General features: G+C 47.5%; 2 protein-coding genes across 7 annotated transcripts in view; both read right to left on the reverse strand.

The window, feature by feature from the left end:
• Positions 1–9056, reverse strand: part of F5 (coagulation factor V) — a 76206-nt gene extending 67150 nt beyond the window's left edge. Inside the window, exons 1-2 of the mRNA XM_043567951.1 lie at positions 8873–9056; positions 4806–4897 (exon numbers count right to left, since the gene is read on the reverse strand). Coding sequence (XP_043423886.1) covers positions 4806–4897; positions 8873–9030 — 250 coding nt within the window. The 5' untranslated portion in view covers positions 9031–9056. The remainder of the gene's footprint in view (positions 1–4805; positions 4898–8872) is intronic.
• Positions 9057–11167: 2111 nt separating this feature from the next.
• Positions 11168–22657, reverse strand: part of LOC122475586 (selectin P) — a 41084-nt gene continuing 29594 nt past the window's right edge. For 4 of the 6 annotated variants that reach the window (XM_043567518.1, XM_043567516.1, XM_043567513.1 and 1 more), the window contains 7 exons: positions 21986–22171; positions 20403–20615; positions 18974–19159; positions 17405–17524; positions 14036–14066; positions 12482–12537; positions 11168–11831 (listed from right to left, as the gene is read on the reverse strand). In XM_043567518.1, coding sequence (XP_043423453.1) covers positions 12483–12537; positions 14036–14066; positions 17405–17524; positions 18974–19159; positions 20403–20615; positions 21986–22171 — 791 coding nt within the window. In that variant the 3' untranslated portion in view covers positions 11168–11831; position 12482. The remainder of the gene's footprint in view (positions 11832–12481; positions 12538–14035; positions 14067–17404; positions 17525–18973; positions 19160–20402; positions 20616–21985; positions 22172–22657) is intronic. The other 2 variants (XM_043567514.1, XM_043567517.1) reach the window with 2 other exon arrangements.

Raw genomic sequence — 22657 nt, forward strand, 5'->3', positions numbered from 1 at the left:
AAAAAAGGTAGGAATGCCAGATTTTAACAAATAATCCCGCCAACATTTGATGACAAACTATGGTAAGTATTATGAAAGCCAAGTACAGAACACCCTGAAGAGCATTTTACAGAGGGATTCCGCCCAATCTCGGACGCATGGAGGGGATCGGGGTTGGGAAATACTTCCTTGAGGAAGCGATGCTTTAACTGAAGCCAAAGTGGGATTAGCACGTGCAAAGGGTCCGCGGCACCAGAAAACTTGGCCTCTTTGGAGAGCTGGCAGATGGCCATGGCGAAGGTGAAGCTTAACAGGCAAGAGAAAGGAGCAGAAAGTGAGGCTGAAGGCATAGTCAGAGGCCCTGTCATGTAGGGCCTTCTGGGCCATTTAGAGTTCTCTAAGAGTATCTGAGAGCCATTAGAGAGTTTTTAGCAGAAGTGAGACATGGACCAGATTTGGGGTTTTAAATCTCTGGCTGCGTTGGTGGAGGATGAGCCGAGGAGAATCCAGAGTGGATGTCGAGAGAGCAGATAGAAGGCTCCAGGGGGATGATGTTGGTGAGTTACCGTAAAGTTACAGTAGCGGAGGTGATAAGAACATGCTAGAGAGCGCTTAGGAGACCAGACTGCCAGGCCTCAATGGATGGGATATGGGTGGAGGGTGAGGGGTCCAAGTTGCTGTGGATGGTCGGTGACACTCTGGCTGGGCAGCTGGGTGCAGGAAGGTGTCATTCTCTGAAAGGGAGGCCACTGTGGGAAGGTTTTGTTTGGTGGGCGTGGTAGGCAGAATGAAGGCCCTCCCTGAGGTGTCCCCATCTTAACTACTGGGACCTGAGAATACGCTACCTTATATGGCCGAAGGGGTTCTGCCCCTTGGGAATGATGAAGATCAGGATGTCGAAATGATAATGGATGTCGAAAGGATGTTTCAATGGATGTTGAAAGATAGGATGTCTACCTATTGGCAAAGAGAAAATGGGACTTTTGAGACAGAGGCCCTATCTTTCTCTGCTCCTATCTTTTTACCCACAGTTTTCTTTTTTTTTAAGTTCATTTATTTTTGAGAGAGAGACAGAGAGACAGAGAACGAGCAGAGGAGGGGCAGGATGTGAAGCGGGCTCTGCTCTGACAGCAGGGAGCCCAATGCGGGGCTCGGACCCATGAACCACGCGATCGTGACTGGAGCCAAACTTGGGAGCTTAACGGACTGAGCCACCCAGCTGCCCCAGGACCCAGTTTTCTTATTCCTTTCGCTGAGCTCCCGGTGCTAGACTTTATGCTGATCATGTGCCTGAAGCTTTTTGTTTGTTTTTGTGTTAGCTCTGCACAGGGCCAGTGAGGTCACGTCGTTCAATCCTCGTTTCGGAGACAGTGACAAAGCCCAGGACATGGGGGCAGGGAGGGTGGCTTGCTCAAGGTCAGTCACTGGGTGGCACTGCTGGGGTGAGAACTCAAATCTGCGGACTCTTGAACCTTTCTCTCCCACCTCGCACAGAGCGGGTTCAGAAGCCCCCCTTTCCTGAAATGGTTCCAGTGTCTACACCATTTCTGACTCCTGACCACATCTGGCTCCACTGGCTGACCTCTCTCTTCTGGCTGCTGCCCTCCGTCCTAGCTGCCGACAGAAGCCCCCACTGGCTATTCCCACCCGCTGGGATGCCCCGGAGCCCACAAGAGGGCTATGTTGTCACAGCGTGCACCGGTTTCGTTGCCATGGGAGCCTCGCCCTGGCGATTTGTCTGTTGGCATCATGGGGCTGCAAATGCCCGGTGCCCAGGATAAGTCTTCTAAGTTATTTAACCTAATAAGACCTCTTGCTGCAGTGAGCGACGTGGAATGTTTATTTGCCTCCCTTTCGGTTTCTTCGGAATTAAGGCAAAATAAAGCGATGTGTTCGTAAGTGCACCCCAAATACCTCCCCGCACGTGGGCAAACACAGGCCTGGACGTTGTCTGAGCGCCATTCAGCTCCTCCGTCGGCCAGATGGCCCGAGACCCATCCCACCCTCTCCTCAGTGGCCGACAGTGAGGTGGGGGGAAGGAGTCGCCTATCTTGTGGTCCCAAGAAGGTAGCACAGCATGTACCAAATGGTTTTGGACTTGAAAACTATTAGCTGGCTATGAAGCCAGCTAACCCAGCCTCCTGCTCTCAAGGTGAACAACACACTACAGAAAACAGGAAAGCCTGTCGTGGGGTTATTTTAAAGCCCCTTCAGGGGCAAACATTTCTTAATCCTCCTGGAAAAAATTCGGAGTCAAAACTAACCATTTTCAAGCCCCAGACAGGATTCCCGAAAATGAGACTGGCCCCTCCACCTGTCCGCAGGGCCTCAAACCTCGCTGGACAGGCACCTTCAGACCTCTGGTCTTACAGCCTAGCCCCCACCCGCAATTTGAATGACTCCTGGGCTCACGCTGCAGAAGTGGCACATGACTGGCTCCAGGTTCGGCTAGAATCGTACCCGCCAGATGGGTGGAGGAGGAAACAGGGAAAGGTACCAATGACACAGGACCAGGCTGGGGGATGGGGCAGGTCACATAGTCAATGGTAGTGTTTAAACCCAGAGCTTCTCAGTCTTTTCCTTTACCCCAAATTTGCCCCACTCTATCAGCTACTGTAGAGATCCAGTGAATAAAATACTACCCTTGCCCTTCAGGGGTTCATCATTAAGTGACTTGGGGAGTTCGGGAAGGAGCTCCTTTTAAAACGGGTGTTAAAATGCCTCAGAATTCACATAAAACAAATGCGTAATGAGAAATACAGGGGTTGACAGAGAGGTGATGTTGTAAGTGCACAGGGCTTACACATAAATTAATGATCAGGTCTACTTTTATTTTTAAGTTTGTTTATTTATTTAGTTTTAGATGGGGGAGGGGCAGAGAGAGAGAGGGAGAGAGAGAATCCCAAGCTCCACGCTGTCAGCACAAAGCCCCACTCTGGGCTCGATCCCACGAACCGTGAGATCAAGACCTGAGCTCAAATCAAGAGTTGGACGCTTAAAGTACCGAGTCACCCAGGCGCCCTGATTAAGGTCTACTTCTTTTTTTTTTTTTTTAAATTTTTTTTCAACGTTTTTTATTTATTTTTGGGACAGGGAGAGACAGAGCATGAACAGGGGAGGGGCAGAGAGAGAGGGAGACACAGAATCGGAAACAGGCTCCAGGCTCTGAGCCATCAGCCCAGAGCCTGACGCGGGGCTCGAACTCCCGGACTGCGAGATCGTGACCTGGCTGAAGTCGGACGCTTAACCGACTGCGCCACCCAGGCGCCCCCCAAGGTCTACTTCTAATTAATGAGGTTGAATCAGGAAATGTCCTCAAAAGTTAATCATCTCAAAGGATTTTGATCATAGCACTCTCCTCTCCAAAACCTATCAATGACTCCTTCGTGGCTAAAAGAGAGTCTCCAGGCTGGCACTGGCCTTTCCATCACTCAGCACAGTGGCTTACACAGACCAGAGATTCAACTCAGTCACTTGGCAAAAGCCACACAAGGCAAGGCTCTAAACACCTGCCCAGTTCTTCTTCTCTCCAGGCCTAATGAATATGTTTCCCAGCTCATTTTGCCCTCACCCACCTACAATTTAATTAAATTAGATAGTTCTGAAGTATCTGTCGTACATACAAAGCGTGGAGCCAGAGCTATGAAAGTGAATAGACTCTGTGACAGAGGACGGGAGATCCTTGAGCTTTCTGCCCTCAACTACAAACTTCATTTTATTGGTAACCTTATCGTCTGTTGCCTCGCCAGCCCCGTGAAGGTGGTATCTCATCTCCAGCTAATTCGGCCCAAGCTTTGAATCCCCTCACTTCCTGTTTCTTCTGAATCTGGTTCCAGCAATTATTCTCTCTCCGATAGTGTTATCCTCCCCTTTTCCACTGGATTCTTCCCCTGAGCCCTTAGGTATTTTAAGTCACTGTATTCTTGTTTGTAAAACTCCAAAATTGTTGATTTGTGACTGGAGGGCAGGCTCCAGCCAAGGGAAGACTGAAGGTAAAGGGCGGTCAGAGGCGGCAGGACAGAACGGTTTGCACGGAGAGACAGAAGGAGGAGTTTGGGAAAGTTGACCCTCTTCAGTTGGTTAGTGTGGGAGGATGAGGGAATTATCGACCAGGGGGCCCAGCTGGAGGAAGTTCTCTCTTAACGGCCTCTATCATTCCTGCGGAATATAGTACCATATTCAAGATCCCAAAAACCCACTCAACCCACTTGCCTTGACTAAAGAAGAGAGGAGGGAAAAGGAGAGATTTCTCTTCGAAACTGATAGCTGTTGTACATCTCACACCATAAATAAAACAGGAGAAGAGATGGGAAAACCAATGCAAAAGAATCAGCCGTATATGGTTCCTTTGAGTGAGTCTAGGGACCCAGACGGAGGCACCGGATTATTTGTTAAGGTTCATCCACACTCAAGGATAAGAAAGACAAGGTAAGGTTCTGTCTTGTCCACTACCGCCTGCTTCAATGCCCAGCCCATCGTGGGTGCTCAACAGTAGTCTGTTCAATGCGTGAATAAACTTAAAAGTTCAAACACTTCAAAGTTTTGTCGAGCTTTTTGATCAATGTCAAAAACAGCCAGCTTCCTGGCCATGTCACCTCATGGGCAAGAAGGGCCCCCTGCCTTGAAATTCCCAAAAATATGAACCAGGGGCCCCACATTTTCTCTTTGCACTTGGACCCACACATTCTGTAGCCTGAACTGGTTAAAAACAACCAAAGCATGCATTTCTACAAAGATAGTGCCAAATAGACGGTTTACATATATATGAATATCAAACTATTCGTAGAGGTTTATCTTCAAAATTAAATAGTATACTTCGGGCTTACCTGAAATTTTGGATCGTGGTTTTTCTTTCTGAAAATATGGTTCATACTCTCTGTAGACAATTTTCTGAAAGGAAGTTGCAAAAGGATTCGAACTAGAAATAAAATACAAAAATTAATTTGAAAGGCATAGAAGACATCTATATCTCATCACAAGACAGATGGCTTTCTCATGTCCTCAGATATGTGGTAGGAATACCAGTATTTCAATTGTGTTTCAGAAACCCGAGATTTTATAAACATGAATAATACGTGAAGTTAATAAAACAATTATTGATCTCTTTAAGAATATTCTGTTGAAATAACTGTTCTTTCCCAAATTGAGTCTGCCTTAACTAATGTACTCAAAATCCATTTTCTTTTTTTTTTCTTTTTTTGTTTAATCTTTATTCATTTTTGAGAGAGAGAGAGAGAGAGAGAGAGCGAGCACGGGAGGAACAGAGAGAGAGGGAGACACAGAATCCGAAGCAGGCCCCAGGCTCCAGGCTGTCAGCACAGAGCCCAATGCGAGGCTCGAACACATGAACCACGAGATCACGACCTGAGCTGAAGTCAGATGCTCAACCGACTGAGCCACCCAGGGGCCCCAGAATCCATTTTCTAAAAAAGGACCAAAGATCATCGTGTGAACCCAAACGTTAGGCTTAGATTTTAAATGACTAAACCCACAACCAAATCCTCTATGAATCAATACATGGGCAATTCTTTAACTGATGAATCAAATACATATGTAAATTACCTGAGGAACATGGCAAAAAAACACTGATTTGGTGGACCCTATTTCTAGCTGAGAAGTTGGAGATGGGCTAATGGAGTAAAAGCCCTGGGGATTCACCCTGGAAACAAACAAATGAAAAACCCACGTCTCAGAAAATGTTGAGTAACTTGTCCCGACGAGGATCAATGGAAAAGTGGCAGAGCCAAGTCTCCAAGAGGTGAAACCCTTGTATTCATGGTAAAGTATCACAGAAGGGGAGTCAGGGAGAGACTGAGCTTGCTTCTGGCCTTTTTTCCGTCTGCATCGCTAAAGCTGGGCACGGCGTTCCTGCCTCGGTCTTCCAGATGAAAGTAAACGGGAAGGTAGTTGGGGGAAATTTCTCAAAACTGTCTAAACCCGTTGAACAAACTGGCTTTGTGAGGCTTCCTAATCCAGACAGGGTGCCCCCCCCCCCCTAAAATCAGGGCCTCACAGAATGGGATACTCACCACCTTTGCTGCAGTGTCTATATAGTGCAGTGGTTAAGACAACACGTTGTGGACTCAGTGTCTGGGGTTGAATCTCGTTTCTACCCCTTATTAGCTGTCTAACCTTGAACAAGGTACTTAATCCATTTGTGCCTCAGTTTCTACAAGCGTGAGATGAGAATAATAGTAAAATCTTCAAGGGGCTGTTACAAGTATTACATAAACGGCTACCTGCAAAGGGCCTGGGGCCAGCGCGTTGTAAATATCCAATTCGTGCTAACTAGTCATATTTTTAAGAGGTAATAAAAGTTGGTTTTTAGTCTCCATGTTTTCCTATGAAGCAGAAAAATCGTTAACTGCAGTAATTCTTAAACTTTTTAAAATGTGGGATACAAGAATTGTGTTAATGTTTGGGGGCAGAATTTAAGGAAGTAGGAGTAAAGTGTTTCAGAAATGAGCAGCTAGCTATTCAAGGTACTGGGTTCTCAGTCGCTGAAAGCATTCAGTAGAAACTAGACAACCACTTGGGGGGTGGGATTGGTGCTTAGGGTTGGGGGGGAGTAGAAGGTCAAACATCGATGTTAAAAATGAACAAAATTACCTCTGAGAGTTCTTAGAACCCAAGAATCTTAAGATTCCATATGGTAGCTGTGTCCCTCATGTTGGAATCCATTTATATTTATTTAATCTTTAGTACATTCGAAAACAACCCTCCCCTCCCCCACCCCCGATCTTGAAATACATGACCACGGATGATGGCATAAAAGCTTTACTAAGCAGAATCAGACTTTTGTGTGGGGTGTGTATTTTTTGTTCAATAAGGGTATATTTTCTACCATATTTCACTGTATATATTGTGTGTACATCCGGAGGTATATCTGTTTTGATTTCGAACAACTGAATTGCTATTCAAAACTAATCTAAGTAGAAAGCTAAAAATAATAGGATTTCCAACAGGCATGATGAATTTTTCATTTATGAGGATTCTCTAAAAATGATCTGATCATAATAAGAATCATATAAAGCTAGAACCCTAGAGGGGAACAAAATATATGTTTTCGTTTTCAATACCTGTTACCTACATACATGTAAGTGACTGAACAAGTTTCCTTAGGGAAATTTTCAAAAACATTTACTTCAGACTTCAAACAAGAATAATGGATATATGTCACCTCTCAAAGCCATTCTGCTGCTAATACTGGATGAAGTAAGAGGGGAGATCTTTGCTTTGTCCTAAAATACACTTTGGCAAAGAATGGAATTGTCTAGACCGATCTCCTTAAAGTGAGTGCCATTCAGCTGCGGGTGCAGGCCACTTGAGCACAAGCTCTGAGTTTAAGCAGCCAGATACACGGGTTAGATTTTTCACTAGAAAGTGCCAGAGAGAGAAATGACATGATTTGAGGTTCAAAGATATTGACAGTTGGCCTAGGTTATCATTCCATGGTCTGGGCGCAATAATTGGCACCAGGGTTATGACTCTTACGCGAATTCTGGAAACTCAACCACAGGGTGAGGGGATCGGATAACCAGTCATGGTGCCCTGTGGACTCACCATGTGACTCAGGCTTTTGCCCTGTGCGGTTCTGCTTGTCATTTTCGGAGTCAACTACAGAAGGAAGAACAAACTTCCAAGCACAAGCACGGGGTGCCCCCGCGAAGGCAGCAAGCTGTTACTGTCTGCCCACGAGCAAGAGAGATTAATGTTGGGAAGCCTGTTATTTTCTTCGGGGTTTCTGGCAGTTTCCTAAGGCTGTGGGTGCGATCTAGATAGATCATCGACTTGAAAGACAATATTTAAAATAAATTTTTTGAGTAAGGATTTCTTCTTATTACAAGACCAAGATAGTATGTAGTACCCTCCAAAATAACCCAGTTACAAAGCAATTCTTTGAAGGATCTAATGCTATACGCTACAAGACTCTTGAAATATTACATTATTTTTTGGCAGATTGCTTTGGTTTTGTAATTGTAAAAGAGGAACATGTCTTTCACAATCATGTAAACTGTGAAGTTAAAAAAAAAACTTGAGTCACACTGAGAGGTTTACCATTAAAAAGTATAAAAATATAACTGGAAATAGTGAGTAGGTCCTATAATTTGTTTCATTGCTGGGAAGTCTTATTTTTTTAACCTTTCAATTAGGAAAAATAGTTTGCAATTCAAAGATAGAGTTTTCTTATTTCAGCCACCTTTTCGTTACATATGCCTGTTAACAGAGACCCTTCCAAAATAGCCCGGGGTAGACTTTATCCCAGGGACTAAGAACGTGAATAAAACGAGCCACATGAAGCGGAAGACAAGGTAAAGGAACAAACATGTTGCAAAATTACCGACCGATGATGGTTTGAAAGTCATTTGTAAGAACACAACAAAATTGTGGCAATTTGGCGACCGCGATTGGGCACTCTGCTTGTAATGAAGGCCAAAGCGTACATCTTTAGTTTTACAAGAGGAAGCCATGTGGAGGACGAAATAAATAATATGTAACTAGAGGTTCTAGAAAAACACGAGCCTTCCAAAATTCTGGCCTGGGACTTCGCAGGAAGGGCGAATGAGGTGCTTCTGCGTCCATCACCGCACTCAACCCCCAGTGAGCCGCTCTAACGAACCTGTGCTCACCAACTCTTGAAAGCGGCACCTGTGTCTCCCATAACCTCGGAAGGACACACACTGCATCGTGGCTACGCTGCCCCGCTAGAAGCAAAACTGGCAATTCTGTTTCCAAACTTAGCGATAAGGTTTTTTGCTTTTTTGTTTTTTCCGCTCTGTTTTGCTGCGCAAGCCCCGCGATTGCAAAGGAAAAGCTCCCTAGAAGAGGTAACTTGATGCTCCCCGGGGGGGGGGGGGGGGGGAGAGCCCACCGGCCACCACAGCCGCCTCACCTCGGGTCTGCGGGCTCGGGGCGGTAGTCCCAGCGGATGCCCTGCGCGGCCACGTAGAACTGCCTCAGCCGCGCCGCCTCGGCCCCCGGGCGCCCCCAGCCTGCGCAGCCGGCGCCCAGGACCACCAGGACCCAGAGGCGCGGGCAGCCCGGGGCCATGGCTGCTTCCCCGCTCCCGCGCGCCGCCGCCGCCGCCAGCCGGGGACCTGGGCCGCGCTCGCGTCCGCCGCCGGTCGCGCCCCGCGCGGCAGGCCGGTCCGCCGTCGCGGCTGCAATGCGCCCCGGGAGGCTGCGGGTGGCGGTGTCCTCCCGCCCTTCGGCCGGGGCGCCGAGGCCGCCGCGGCTTCCAGCCGTCCTCCCCTCCTAGCGCCCCTCCAGGCCAAAGGGGGTTGGCTGGGTCCGCGCCCGCGGGGACCGGAGGGAGGAGGCAGGGCGAGGGGTTGGTGAATGTTTTACCGCAGGTGGAGAGAAGGGCAGAAATGGAGGCCCCCGCGGGCGGGGCGGGGCCCAGGGGTTAACGAGCCGCGGGCAAAAGCGGTCCGGCCCTTGCACCTGCTGAGCCCGCGACCCCTCGCCACCCACCGCGAAAGCGTCTACACCTGCTACGCCCTCTGCAGTTCCCAGGGCGGCGTCACCCCACGCCCCTAGCCGCGTCGGTCTCCCGATCTGGGGGAAAGGGTATTCTGCTGTGGTAGGGGCGCAGGGACACCTTGCAATTGCAGGGGAGGAAGCGGGGGCCTGAGCCCGGGCACGGGGCCGGCAGGCCTGGACCACCGCACTGACTGCTGCCCGCGCCCAGCTCTGGCCGGAGGAGGGCCCGAGGCCACGGAGGCAGCACCGCAGAGGCAATCAGCAGAGCAGACCTCAGTCCCACTCCCCGCGCCGTGCTGGCTTGGGTCGGCGACGCAACCTCTTTAGAGCTCGGTTTTAACATCGGCCCAAGAGGGGGATGAGAGTCTTTCCCCCGATGCAGTTGTTAGCAAGATAAAAGAATACTGTGAGGTGCCCGATTGCCCGCAGCTGAGAGGAGCCCGCACACGCGTATTTCTCCGATTGTGTTTTTTCCCGCTGCAGGGCCCCCCCTGTGTCTCCCCGAGCACTGGGCTGTTTCACAGGGCCTTAAGATCTTATTTTGCCCTTGCTAGAAAATCGGAGGCTTAGGTTGTCCGAAGCATCACTATCGCTGTCCGAGGTTCCCCGAACCTGCGGGCCTCCAAGCTTCTGTCTCAACGGTTTGTCTCGGTAGATTGGATACCTTGTAATGGGGCACCTCGCACGAGGTGATGTCACGTGATGTCGGGCCCCCTCCAGGCTTCACTCTCCCTCCACGCAGGCTTCTTTCTGTCTGCTGCTTTGCTGATACTACTCTGCCAACTTACAATGCCCATCTCTTTGTCTTTGCTGCCCACTGGTTCAGTTCAAATCGAGTCCTACCCATCTCCCGGTAGGAGTATCTCCCGAGTCTCCTTCTGGACTCGAGTTGCCTTTCCCACTTTATGAGCTCCTACAGCAGTATTCAAACAAAACACTCCTGTTGCTCACCCTCTGTTACTTTGCCGGGATGTCTATCGTGTCCCCAATTAGATGATCAGCTGTTAGAGCAGGAACAGGGCCTTACTCTTCTGTATCTGTGACAGTAGTGGTTTGAAAGCCGGTGCCCCATCAGAATTCCCCAGAGGAGCTTTTACAAGTGGCAGATTCTGACTCCGGACACAGGGCCGGTGGCCACCGTCCTGCAACACCCAGCCCAGTGATTGGCCTAAGATAAGCAGTCAGAGGTGCTGTCGACAGGATATGAGAAGCTTTTTAAGAGCAGCGAGTCCCTAAATCCGCCAAGGTTACCACTGAAGCTCTTGCAAAGTTACTGTAACCCTTTAGCTAGACGGTTTTGCCATTTTTATTTGCATATGCACCCACGTGTTGTTTGTCCTGCATGACACGTTTACTGCCTCACAGAGACAAGGCAACTGTCCCGTTTGGCTATTTTTGGGCATCAGTTCCGGATAACTACTGTGTGACTTTCAACAACCTATGCATTAAACGTGTGGTTTAATAAAGAACATCTGTTCTTTCTTACAGAACGTTCAGGTGATAATGATTTTTTTCCTGCCTCTCTGATTTCCTGACTTCGTTTTCTTCTCTGATTTTGTGTGGTGGGGGGGGGTGGTATATATTTGACGACTGAATGAAGGGTCAATCCACCATTGGGACAGCAGTAATTATGCATTACATTGATGTAAACAAAATGATGTACACAGACCTTATTGAACAAAACGTCAAATAATAGAGCGTGGTATTTGGGAAGAATCCTTTTAATTGCACATTTGAATTTTGGTCTTGAGGTCCTTTTGGGCGGACTGACCGGTGGAGGGAAGGCGACACGTGCCTTCCTGTCTTGATTCTCGGTCTTCTGCACCCTCTGGTGCCAACCAGAGGCTTCTTGGAAGGCTTGCAGTCAGGGTGTGATAAGCTTCATGAAGGGCAAGCACTGGAGACCCCAGAAGACCTTCCAGAAGTCCCCTCAAGTCACAGACACCACCTGCCTCCCAACAAAGTAGAGGATGCCGTCCTCCAATCCAAAAATAGAGGCATTTTTTCTGTTTCCACAGTCTGGTCTTCTGGTAAGTCAGATGCTTCAGTCTCTGGCTAATGAGTCTTTCAAGAAAGGGACAGCTGGGCAAAACCCACAGACCACTGCAGGCATCCAGTCCTGGCTGCTGAGGCTTAAGGAAGAGGTGAAGCAGGAAGGGTGGGTGGAGAGTTCGGGCTTCTGGCACAACCCTTCTGCTGTCATCCAGGACTAATCTACAGGAAACTTCATGCCTTTTTTTTTTTTTTTACAAGTATTTCCAGAAAACTGCCGCAAATATGCCACAGTTACAGCCCAGTCTGGCAAGAAGCCTGATGTTCAAAAATAGGATCCTATGGAGGTTGAGTGAGGTGACCAGGAGGACAGGTCTCTGAAAATGAGACGAAAGAAACTGAAATAATTACATGTTCCTTCAAAGCAAGCAAGCAAGCTAGCTAGCTAGCTCTTAGCATTTCTGTCCCTGAGGATCAACACAAGCTCTTTCTAGATTCTAGATAATCTGCCATCTAGGCTCCTTTCCTTAGGAAACTCAACTACTCATACTGAGCTTTGGGGGACAGAGAAAGTAACCAATTATTTTTGTGTTCCAGCAGGTCACATAGGGGATTGGCTGCATGGAAGTTGGTAGAATGTTTCCAGGAGTGTGACTTGTGGTCATCAAGCAAGGCCGCGGTGTTTTGTTTTGTTTGTTTCTTTGTTTTTTAATATATGAAATTTAGGTCCGCAGTGTTGTTAATACCACCGAGCGGCCATTAATGGAAATGTCACACATCCTGAAAGAAGTTATGTCTTATTAGAGCATTTCTATCCCGGAGGAAATGGGAATCCTCGCATAAACTTACTTTCTATTGTCACTCTACTGACGTACCCTGTCCCCTGCTGCCAACGCAATTTCCTTCAAGGCTTAAAAATTTAATACATGCTTAAAATGTAACTCGTGATTATATACTAAAAAGTCAAGTTTTAGTATTCTTTCTCTTCCCCTCACTTACTTCAAAAATATCTTCACGGGTGACTTACCTTAAGGGCTTGGGTCAAATGCAGCATTTGTGAAAACTCCGTATGTTCCTAGGTGGCTAAAGGACAGAAACACAAAGATTTTCCATGTGGTGCTGGGGCCTTGATGACGGCACAGCACAGAGTTCCTGAGACATCATGCATGAACACCCGACCCTGGAATTCTGCTTTGAAACGCTAACAAAACTGGGGTTCCTGGGTGGCTCAGTTGGTTGAGTGACTTCAGCTCAGGTCATGATTTCACAGCTCGTGAGTTCGAGCCCCCCGTTGGGCTCTGGGCTGACGGCTCGGAGCCTGGAGCCTGCTTCCGATTCTGTGTCTCCCTCTCTCTCTGCCCCTAACCCACTCGCGTTCTGTCTCTGTCTCTCTCAAAAATAAATAAGCATTTAAAAAAAATGGTAACACGGGGCGCCTGGGTGGCGCAGTCGGTTAAGCGTCCGACTTCAGCCAGGTCACGATCTCGCGGTCCGGGAGTTCGAGCCCCGCGTCGGGCTCTGGGCTGATGGCTCAGAGCCTGGAGCCTGTTTCCGATTCTGTGTCTCCCTCTCTCTCTGCCCCTCCCCCGTTCATGCTCTGTCTCTCTCTGTCCCAAAAATAAATAAACGTTGAAAAAAAATTAAAAAAAAAAAAAGGTAACAAAATTAAATGCCTGCAATATTTTGGAGATGCCATTTAACAGCTCTGGGCAACTTGCGTTGCACGTACACCCCCGTTAAGTTATTGTTGAGCTGTAGGTACTGAGTACCCGCTATGCCTCTTCCTGGGGAGAAGAAATCCTTAGAAAATACCCAGGCTTGATATCTGATCATCTGGCAATAGTTATCAAAGCATGGTAGTACTTTCCCCTATGTATGTTTGTTTGTTTTAATTTTCACAATGATCAAGAGTTCTACTGACATTTAGTGGGGGAAAGGGCCAGGGGCACTGGATAACCTAATAGGCATATGATGCAAAAGATTTATCCTTCACTCCATACAGTTTTAGGATATCTACTCAATATTCCTGTAGGTGAATAACCTCTGAGTCTAGAACTTATCTTGCTTTAAATATAATAGCGTATTTTTTGTGTCTTTTAAATTACAATTGCCATGTGAATTGAGAGAAGGTTATAACAGGTTTTCCAATCCTTTACCAGAGTCATTCATCATTAAAAAAAAAAAATCAGGTTGGTGCTGTCAATGCCTCTGATGCTGTTTGAGTCACTAAAAACTGTTGGTCACTGACTGTTGGTCTTTACGGCTGTTGACCCAAAGGTGCAAGCCTCATCACATCCACTAGAGTAGTCCCTCGGCTTTAGCGTTTTATTTCTATCATGTATCACTTTCCCTTTCATTTCTCCTTTACTTTACAATGAGTAAATCACTGATTTTTTTTAAAAAACACTGTGTGTAGTTAGGATATATTATCTGTGTATTTGACTTTAGAATTAGTAAGGGGGATTTTGCAAAAGTTTTGTTGCAAAAGGGGGACATCATGTACAGTCATTCTGATATATCACAATGAGTTACAAAGTCAAACTAGAAAAGTTTACTCAACCATGCAACATGTCTCTCTTACCTTTGAGGGTTCAAGGGGCTTTCTCCATCATCTGGAATAAGCAAGAAGACACAAATGATTGGTTTAAAGGAAAAAAAAAACCTAGATGAACGAGAAAGGTCATCAGAGGTAAGAGTCATTGGGGAAAGTCTGTTACTGATTTTCACACAGGCTCATTATCGGGGTGCATTGGGAACAAGCTGTGCGTCGGGACCCGTGTGGGGCTGAATGAAAACATTTGACAGTATGTAATCCACAGTCCACTCATGTTTCCTCTCTTGCTTTTCAGTGACAACCTCTTCTTTGTCCTCTGGTCCTTGCCGTCAGCCTCTCGGCTGTTTTTGGTTGCTGTTGACATTGAGATCGCTGGTTCTTGAAACCCATTTGTTTGGCACTTGAGGTCCCCTGTCATTGCAACCTGTGTCACACTCCCCCAGCCACTAGTTGGGAAGCTGATTGTGTAAACAAATCCATACCCACATAACAAAGGCTGTTTTCTTTCTCTGGTAACATGGGTGACCAGGGCCTCCTGTCTTAATCCAAACGATGGGCTCGCAGAGTGGAAACTTTAAATATGGCAGCCGGCCTGCCCATCGTCCCGTGGAGAGATAAAAGGGGAAAGCATCTTATGGCTAAATAAATTTAGAAAACACTAAGCCAAATGAAGGGGAGCAAGTATATTTATTACAGGGCACTATTGAGCCTTCAATGTGATAATGAATGCGCATTTTGAATTTGCAGGAGAGGAACAGAGTACGCAGCATTTTCCTATTATTTGACCATAGAGTCCTATAAAGTTAAAATCACATTGCAGTGGGTCAAGGAAAATTCCCCATCCTCACAAATGAATTTATTTATTTTTATTTTTAAAAGTTTATTTATTTATTTTGAGAGAGAGAGAGAGAGAGCACTCACACAAACAGGGGAGGGGCAGAGAAAGAGGGAAAGAAAGAATCCCAAGCAGACTCTACGCTGTCAGCGCAGGGCTTGATCTCATGACTGTAAGATCATGACCTGACCAACGGAGCTACCCAGGCGCCCCAGATTTATCTATTATTAAAGATATTGGAGGATGGGCGGCTGCCGGTCTCTCATCATGGTGTGGAGGGTTCTTTGGCAACGTCTCAAATCTAAAGAAAGAACTGGGGGTGGGGGGTGCAGGGAAGGCAGGAATAATGTGATTCCTACATGGTTATGGAGAATAGGTTCTAGGTCTTAGGAACTCTCGCTTCTGCCTTCTGGATTTAGTTAAAGAAACAGAAATGTCGCCCAGAGGGACTGGTGGCAGCTCTTTAAGCAGACTGACGCTCTTTCTTTGTCTATCGTCCTACTCACCCATCCACAGGGGAGTATGTGAAGGAACTTTAGAACACCAGCCTCAATGTGATGGTGATTCTGTGAATGGAGAGAACTTACAAGTGCGGAACAAGAGGGTCTGCCCTAGAGCAGTTAATAATCAGAGCTGAAAGTCAGTTCCATGAGAGCTCCATCAGGTATGACAGCCACTCTCAGTCACCTGCATTTGAGCATTCCTGACCCCTCTGATGCCCCTTGTTACCTTCCATGAGAAATGATGAAGAGCCCCATTAGTGTGTGAAGAGAGGTTTCTGAACTCATGACTGAGCATCCGGACCAGACAAAGAAAGAATGTTTTAATCCATAAGAGATGGTTCCCTTCTTTCATCCTAGGCCAAGCTCTTTTTTTTCCCTTTCCTTTCCTTTCCTTTCCTTTCCTTTCCTTTCCTTTCCTTTCCTTTCCTTTCCTTTCCTTTCCTTCCCTTCCCTTCCCTTCCCTTCCCTTTCTTTCTTTCTTTATTTTTTTTTTTAGTTTATTTATTTGGCAGGGGGGGAGCAGAGAGAGAGGAGAGAGAGAATCCCAAGCAGGCTCTGCATGGTCAGTGCAGAGCCTGATGTAGGGCTTGAACCCACGAACCATGAGCTCATGACCTGAGCTGAAGTTGGACGCTTAACCAACTGGGCCACCCAGGCTCCCCTAGAGCTCCTTTTTTTTTTTTTTAATTTTTTAACGTTTATTTATTATTGAGAGACAGAGAGAGACAGAGCATGAGCATGGGAGGGGCAGAGAGAGGAGGAGACACAGAGTATAAAGCAGGCTCCAGGCTCTGAGCACAGAGCCCGACGCGGGGCTTGAACTCACGAACCGCGAGATCATGACCTGAGCTGAAGTCGGACGCCCAACCGACTGAGCCACCCAGGCGCCCCTAGAGCTCCTTTTTTGATGAACAGTCTGATAAACACAGCCTCCCTCATAGAGCGTCTTCATCCGTTGGGTCACTTCCCTGCTTCCATCCTGCATCAGCCCTGCAAGTTTTCAGGAGAACGTACAGATCTCTCAGTGTGCCACCCCAGATCGTGACTGAGCAGCTACCCTCCACGCCTCGGGCTCTATCTCTCGCTTCCTCCACAGCATTTTTGGTTCAGAGGCACCAAAATGCTGAACGTAGCGCTTGCCTGGCCACTTACCCCTTTCAGGTCTTTCCACACACCATTCTCTCTGCTGGAACTCTATTTCCATTGATTTCCCTTTAGGGAAATCCTTCTTATTCTTCCAAGGTAGAGCTTAAAGGGGCCTTTGCAGACCTATCAGTTCGGTTGGGACACCTCTCTTTTGTGTTCCAGTCATATCCAGGGTGTGTTTTGGCCTCACACAGGCACTACTTCAGCATTAGCTTAGATTTCACTTATCCGTCTCCCTACTGGGCTTGCACAGTCTTTAACATCATGGCCATTACCCTGGGTCCCACTACCGAGCACTGCCGGCCAATAAATGACTATTGCATGAAAGAAAGATGAGGAGGGAAGCACGGTCCTTTCCAGTTGGTCTTGGTGGTAACTAAGGTTACCTAGACCTGAGGCCTCCAAATGCCAATGGGCCAAGGGGCATCATCAGAATTTGGAGGGGAGGGCTTTTGAGAAATTCAGTTTTCCAGACCAATTTCCAGATCTCTCTTTATAAGGATCTGTATTTTTAAAATTTTTTAAAAATGTTTTTATTTATTTTTTTGAGACAGAGAGAGACAGAGTGTGAGCAGGGGAGGGGCAGAGAGAGAGGGAGACACAGAATCAGAAGCAGGATCCGGGCTCCGAGCTGTCAGCCCAGAGCCCGACGCAGGGGTCGAACTCATGGATGGTGAGATCATGACCCTAGCCGAAGTCGGACGCCCAACCGACTGAGCCACCCGGGCGCCCCTGTAATTTTTTTATAAAGGTGATTCTGATGCGAGGTCAGTTCCCAAGATAACTTCTCTTGGGCTTGTTTCCTTTGAACGCAAACATGTTTTCAAACATGAACTCCTGACGCTGTGGTTTCATGGCCCCTCCCCCATGACGCTAAAGAAGAAAAGAAGGAGAAGACTCTTTCCTATTTACCTTTTTGCCTGAAACGCTTTCTTAGGAGAGCCAGGAGGGTCCCACACGTCACCAAACCTATTGTAGAAGTCACTGCCCCGCCAAAGTAAGTCAGGGCTTCCTGGATAGTCAGCGGCCCCGCTGCAAAACAAACATACACGCAGGGCATGAGAAGCATGTTGTGCAGAAGACCATCATTCTTCCAGAAGGGCCCCGAGAAGGGCCTCGGAGCTGTGAGATCAAGTCCTGTGCTGACAGCCTGGCGCCAGACATCCGGAAGCCATAAGACTACTGCAATAGAATGCTAACCGGGGCCCAGTTCTATTCCTAATGCTTCAGCATCAAACATAATTTCCAACGGAGTCAGGTGAAGGGGCCCTAATAAAGTGGATGAAAGGATTACAGGGGGTGGGGGAGAGGGGCAAGTGGGTGATGGGCAGGGAGGAGGGCACTTGTTGGGATGAGCACTGGGTGTTCTATGGAAACCAACCTGACAATAAATTATACTAAAAAAATAAAAATAAAAATCTAAAAAAATGTGAATTAAATGATTAAAGAAGTAGAAACTTAAGCAAATAAAATAAACCATGGCTAATTTTTTTTCTTTGGCAATCAAAGACTTAGTTATGCAACAAAAGGTAGTCCTGACAAGCCGTAGAGAAAAAAATGAAAAAGAAAAAGGAAGGTGGGTGAGATAAGCCTTACAAACAGATGAAGCTTCATTTAAACAGATCCATGTGTTTTTAAATTTTTTTTTCAACGTTTATTTATTTTTGGGACAGAGAGAGACAGAGCATGAACGGGGGAGGGGCAGAGAGAGAGGGAGACACAGAATCGGAAACAGGCTCCAGGCTCCGAGCCATCAGCCCAGAGCCCGACGCGGGGCTCGAACTCACGGACCGCGAGATGGTGACCTGGCTGAAGTCGGACGCTTAACCGACTGCGCCACCCAGGCGCCCCCCGTGTGTTTTTAGAGGCGTGTGGTACAGAAAATTCTTCTGAGATCATTAATTAGGAATCTTCACGAAATAACCTCCCATTAAAAACGTTCTGAAACTTCAAGATGTATTTATTACACACAGGTTATAAAGACATGAGAGGGTGCATCTGACAAATCTGAGCTCCGCACTGGAGTGGGGATTGTCTGTAGAGTCATTGAATTTAATTCCCACTGCTCTGCAGGAGGCAAGGAGATTCTGCTTGATTCATTGTGAAATATTTATTAAACATAGGGGAAACCCAGTGAAAGTGAGACCACTGTCGGAAATACACAGACCAGGGGCACCTGGGTGGCTCCCTTGGCTGAGCATCTGATTCTTGATTTCAGCTCAGGTCATGATCACAGGGTCATGAGATCAAGCCCCACATCAGGCTCCGTGCTGAGTGTGGAGCCTGCTTGAGATTCTCTCTCTCTCTCTCTCTCTCTCTCTCTCTCTCTCTCTCTCCCTCTCCTGCTGCCCCTCTCCCCCACTTATGCCCTCTCCTCTAAACTAAAGAAAGAAAAAAAAATTAAAGAAATATACAGAAAAGGAATACTGATTTTGTTATGTTCCTTATCAAATGACTTCCTAATCCATATGGAAAATATACCTTGGCAGGTTGGCATGGGGGTTGACCACTGGCCATTCTCTTGGCATGTGGTTCTTGCTGAGCCATTAAGTAACTGGCCTTCTGGACAATGGAAGCTGCAGGTTGAGCCGTAGCTGAAATTTCCCCAGGGGTTGGAGCAGTTCATCGTGCCTGGCTCGGTAACATGCAGCTCAGAGCACTTGACGGCTGCAGAAAGAAGGAATGCGGGAAAAACAAACATTTAGAAGGAAGGTAACAGAGATTCTGGTTTCATTTGTGACCTGGCTAGCGTTGCCAGCAGCTGGGGTAGGAATGTGAACGATCAGAAAGGAGATGAGCCACTGCTGACATTCACAGCAGCTCCTCCAAGATCACACATACTGAGATGTCCGCTCAGAGGATGACAGCTGAAGAACCAGGAGGGAGAATTCAATAAATACCTCCTAGTGGTTCCATCAATCTTACCTACAAAAATACTATTTTCAGTATTTGGCTTCTCAAAAGCACCGCTGTTCTAAATGTTATTCTTACTGCCATGGGCAATTTGCTGGCATGGCAGCACGTGTCTATCGAGACACTTGCTAAGCGTTCAGCATGGCTGGCCTCTGGAAGTTTGAATGAAGTAGAGAATGTCACCCCCTTTAAACTTTTCTTCAGGGAGGGGCGCCTGGGTGGCTCAGTCGGTTGAGCGTCCGACTTCAGCTCAGGTCATGATCTCATGGTTCCTGGGTTCGAGCCCCGCCTCGGGCTCTGGGCTGACAGCTCGGAGCCTGGAGCCTGCTTGGGATTCTGTGTCTCCCTCTCTCTCTCTCCCCCTCCCCCACTTGCACTCTCTCCGTCTCTCTCTCTCTCTCAAACATAAATAAACGTTAAAAAAAAAAAATCAAACTTATCTTCAGGGAACTTTGGGTTATTGTCCCTAATTTGTAGATAGGAAACTAAAGCTCAGGAAATAAAGTTGAACTCAAATAAACATTCTTGAGAAATGGTGACATTTACAAAGCGCTGTTCCTGTGCTTCATGGGGAATACAAAGACGGGAGAGACACGGTACTTCCCGCAGGGGGTGACAGCTCTTCCAGAGGTATCATACATGGCATATCTTTTCATTCAGGTTCCAGCTATGAAAATACGGCATGTTCACGCTATCACATAATTCGTGGAACGGCAGCGCGTATTTCACAACTTGCTGTCCTCACACACTTGGACATTTTACAAGCGTTTCCTCCCTTACGTCTGCGAGAGCAGGCCACTCGCTTGTGACACCGCAAGGGGAGCGGCGACACGCCTGCGGCAGGTTACCTCTCACCGGGATCGGTGGGGACTTCACCGAGGAGCCGACACGTGAAGGGGTCGTTGGGGCTGGATTCGATTTCAACAGGTAGGTGCGACGCTGTGCGTGGGCGCCAGCTGGAAGATAGCACCCGAACCGCCTGCCCCATTGCCATTACCTCTGCACTTGGGAGCTCCCGCCGTCCATTGTCCCGAAGGCCTGCATCTGAGAGCACGGCCTCCCGTGAGGGTGAATCCAGCGTGGCATCCAAAGTAACACGTGGTATTCGGGCCAAAGGTTCCCAGACCATGCCTACAGGACACTGTTCCCTGCTCCACAGTGATGAGGGCTGGGCATCGAACCTCTGAGACAGGAGCTGATGCCACACCTGCTGTGAAAAAGCGTTTCCATTTAGAGAGATCCCAGTCACACGGGGCGTAACGGGGTGAAGACTGACGTGGCGTGAGCGCCTTCCGCTCTTTCTGTAGCAACGAAGGCTCTAGCGGCAGCTCCTCAAGGACGTTGAGGAAAATTGGCGATCTCAGGTATGGAAAACCAGGTGAGAAAAAAAAAATACTGAAAAATACCCTTGGGGAGGTAATGCTCTAGGCCCCAGGAAGAACGGGGTGTGGGGCATGAGGTCAATGTTACCAATATTGACAAAAGAAAAAAAAAAAAGAAAAAGAAAGAAAGAAAGGGAAGATTTGGTGCCAAAAGGTAGAAATTCAGTAGAAAGCAAAATACACACAGGCCAATTGCCTGCCCTCGCTGCTTCATTGGGACGTGGCATTGCCTGCTGGTCAAAGGTCAGCACGAAATGTAAGGTATGCACGATGCCACTGGCTTTGTCGCTGACTTTCCATGTCACAGAAAGATGCTCATGACCTCTCTCTCAGTTCCTTGATTTGAAAAACTGAGTTAGTGACCCCACGCCTTGTACTTCTCATCACAATGAATACATGGAGAACATGCAATCGACTCAGTAAAGGTCTCTGAGCAAAAGAGGCCAAAATTACGAAAGAAAATTTCTGCTTAAGAATTGGGGTGCCTGAGTGGCTCAGTCGAGTAAGCGTCCGACTTCGGCTCGGGTCATGATCTCACAGCTCGTGAGTTCAAGCCCCTCGTCAGGCTCTGTGCTGAACGCTCGGAGCCTGGAGCCTGTTTCGGATTCTGTGTCTCCCTCTGTCTGCACCCCCCCCCCCCCCCGCCACGTGCACTCTGTCTCTCACGTTACCTCAAAAAATAAACATTTAACAAAAAAAGAATAAATATAACTTCAGGGAGCCTGGATGGCTCAGTCGGTTAAGCGTCATGGCTTAGGTTTTGGCTCAGGTCATGGTCTCACAGTTGTGAGCTCGAGCCCTGCGTTGGGCTCTGTGCTGGGCAGGGAGCCTGCTTAAGATTCTCTCTCTCTCTCTCTCTCTCTCTCTCTCTCTCTCTCTCTCTCCCTCTGCTCCTCCCCAGCTCGTGTGTATGTGTGCACATGCTCTCTCTCTCTCTCTCTCTCAAAAGAAGGAAAAAGAAAACAGCACCAATATATCTTTTATTTCACAAAAGTGAGAAGTCCTGTCACTCCTTATAAATTCTTAAATCCATAGGCTATGTTTCCTAGATCCCAACAGATATTTCATAACAAGAAACAAAGCTTTCACGATAATAAGGCAATCACGCATACCCGTCACATAGTAAGAGCTTATATGGGCTTTTGTTACTTTTGAAGAAGTTTCCAGAAGAAGAGTGGTCTCAGTGAGTGTATTTTACCTTTGCAGGTTGGTGGAGGTGCTGTCCATTTTCCGGAAGCTGTGCATTCAACATCATTAGATCCCTCCAGCTTAAAGCCCTTGTTACAGGAGAAATGGCAGGTGTAGCCAACACTGAATTCTCTGCGGGTGTCAGAACAAGCCAGGCTTCCCTGCTCTGGGGCAAATAATTCTGGGCACTTGATGGCTGGAGAGTCAAAGAAATTAGGTCACAATCTTCAAGTTTCCTCAGAAGCCAGTTTTGCACTGAATTCATTCATTCATTCATCTATTGAACAAACACTTATTGAGCACCTACTAGGTCAGGTGTTTTGCTAGGCGGCAGGTGTCCCACAAAAAATAGGACACAGGCCATTTACTACAGAGGCAGGAGGAGGGATGGCGGGCGCACAGGGGGAAGTGTAGGTAGGAGGGACAAAAATGAAGTCAAGGCTTTAAGCAGTCACACTGAAGAACCCACAGTTTTATCCTTTTCCCTCTGCGCCTGTGCCTCCCATGGCTCTCCCTATCCAGTCTGGATGGGTTCAGTCCAGGACTCACTTCTGCCCTGCCCGAGGCCGCTTCTTCTTAGGTAGCCTGCCATCTCCTCAAATTCAACATATCTAAAAACACAATGACCGTCCTCTGTCCTAAACTTTTGCTTCCATTTGGATCCTCAGGCTGCTTTTTTTTT

This window comes from Prionailurus bengalensis, chromosome E4, assembly GCF_016509475.1.
Source record: "Prionailurus bengalensis isolate Pbe53 chromosome E4, Fcat_Pben_1.1_paternal_pri, whole genome shotgun sequence".
In the NCBI taxonomy this organism is placed as follows: Eukaryota; Metazoa; Chordata; class Mammalia; order Carnivora; family Felidae; genus Prionailurus; species Prionailurus bengalensis.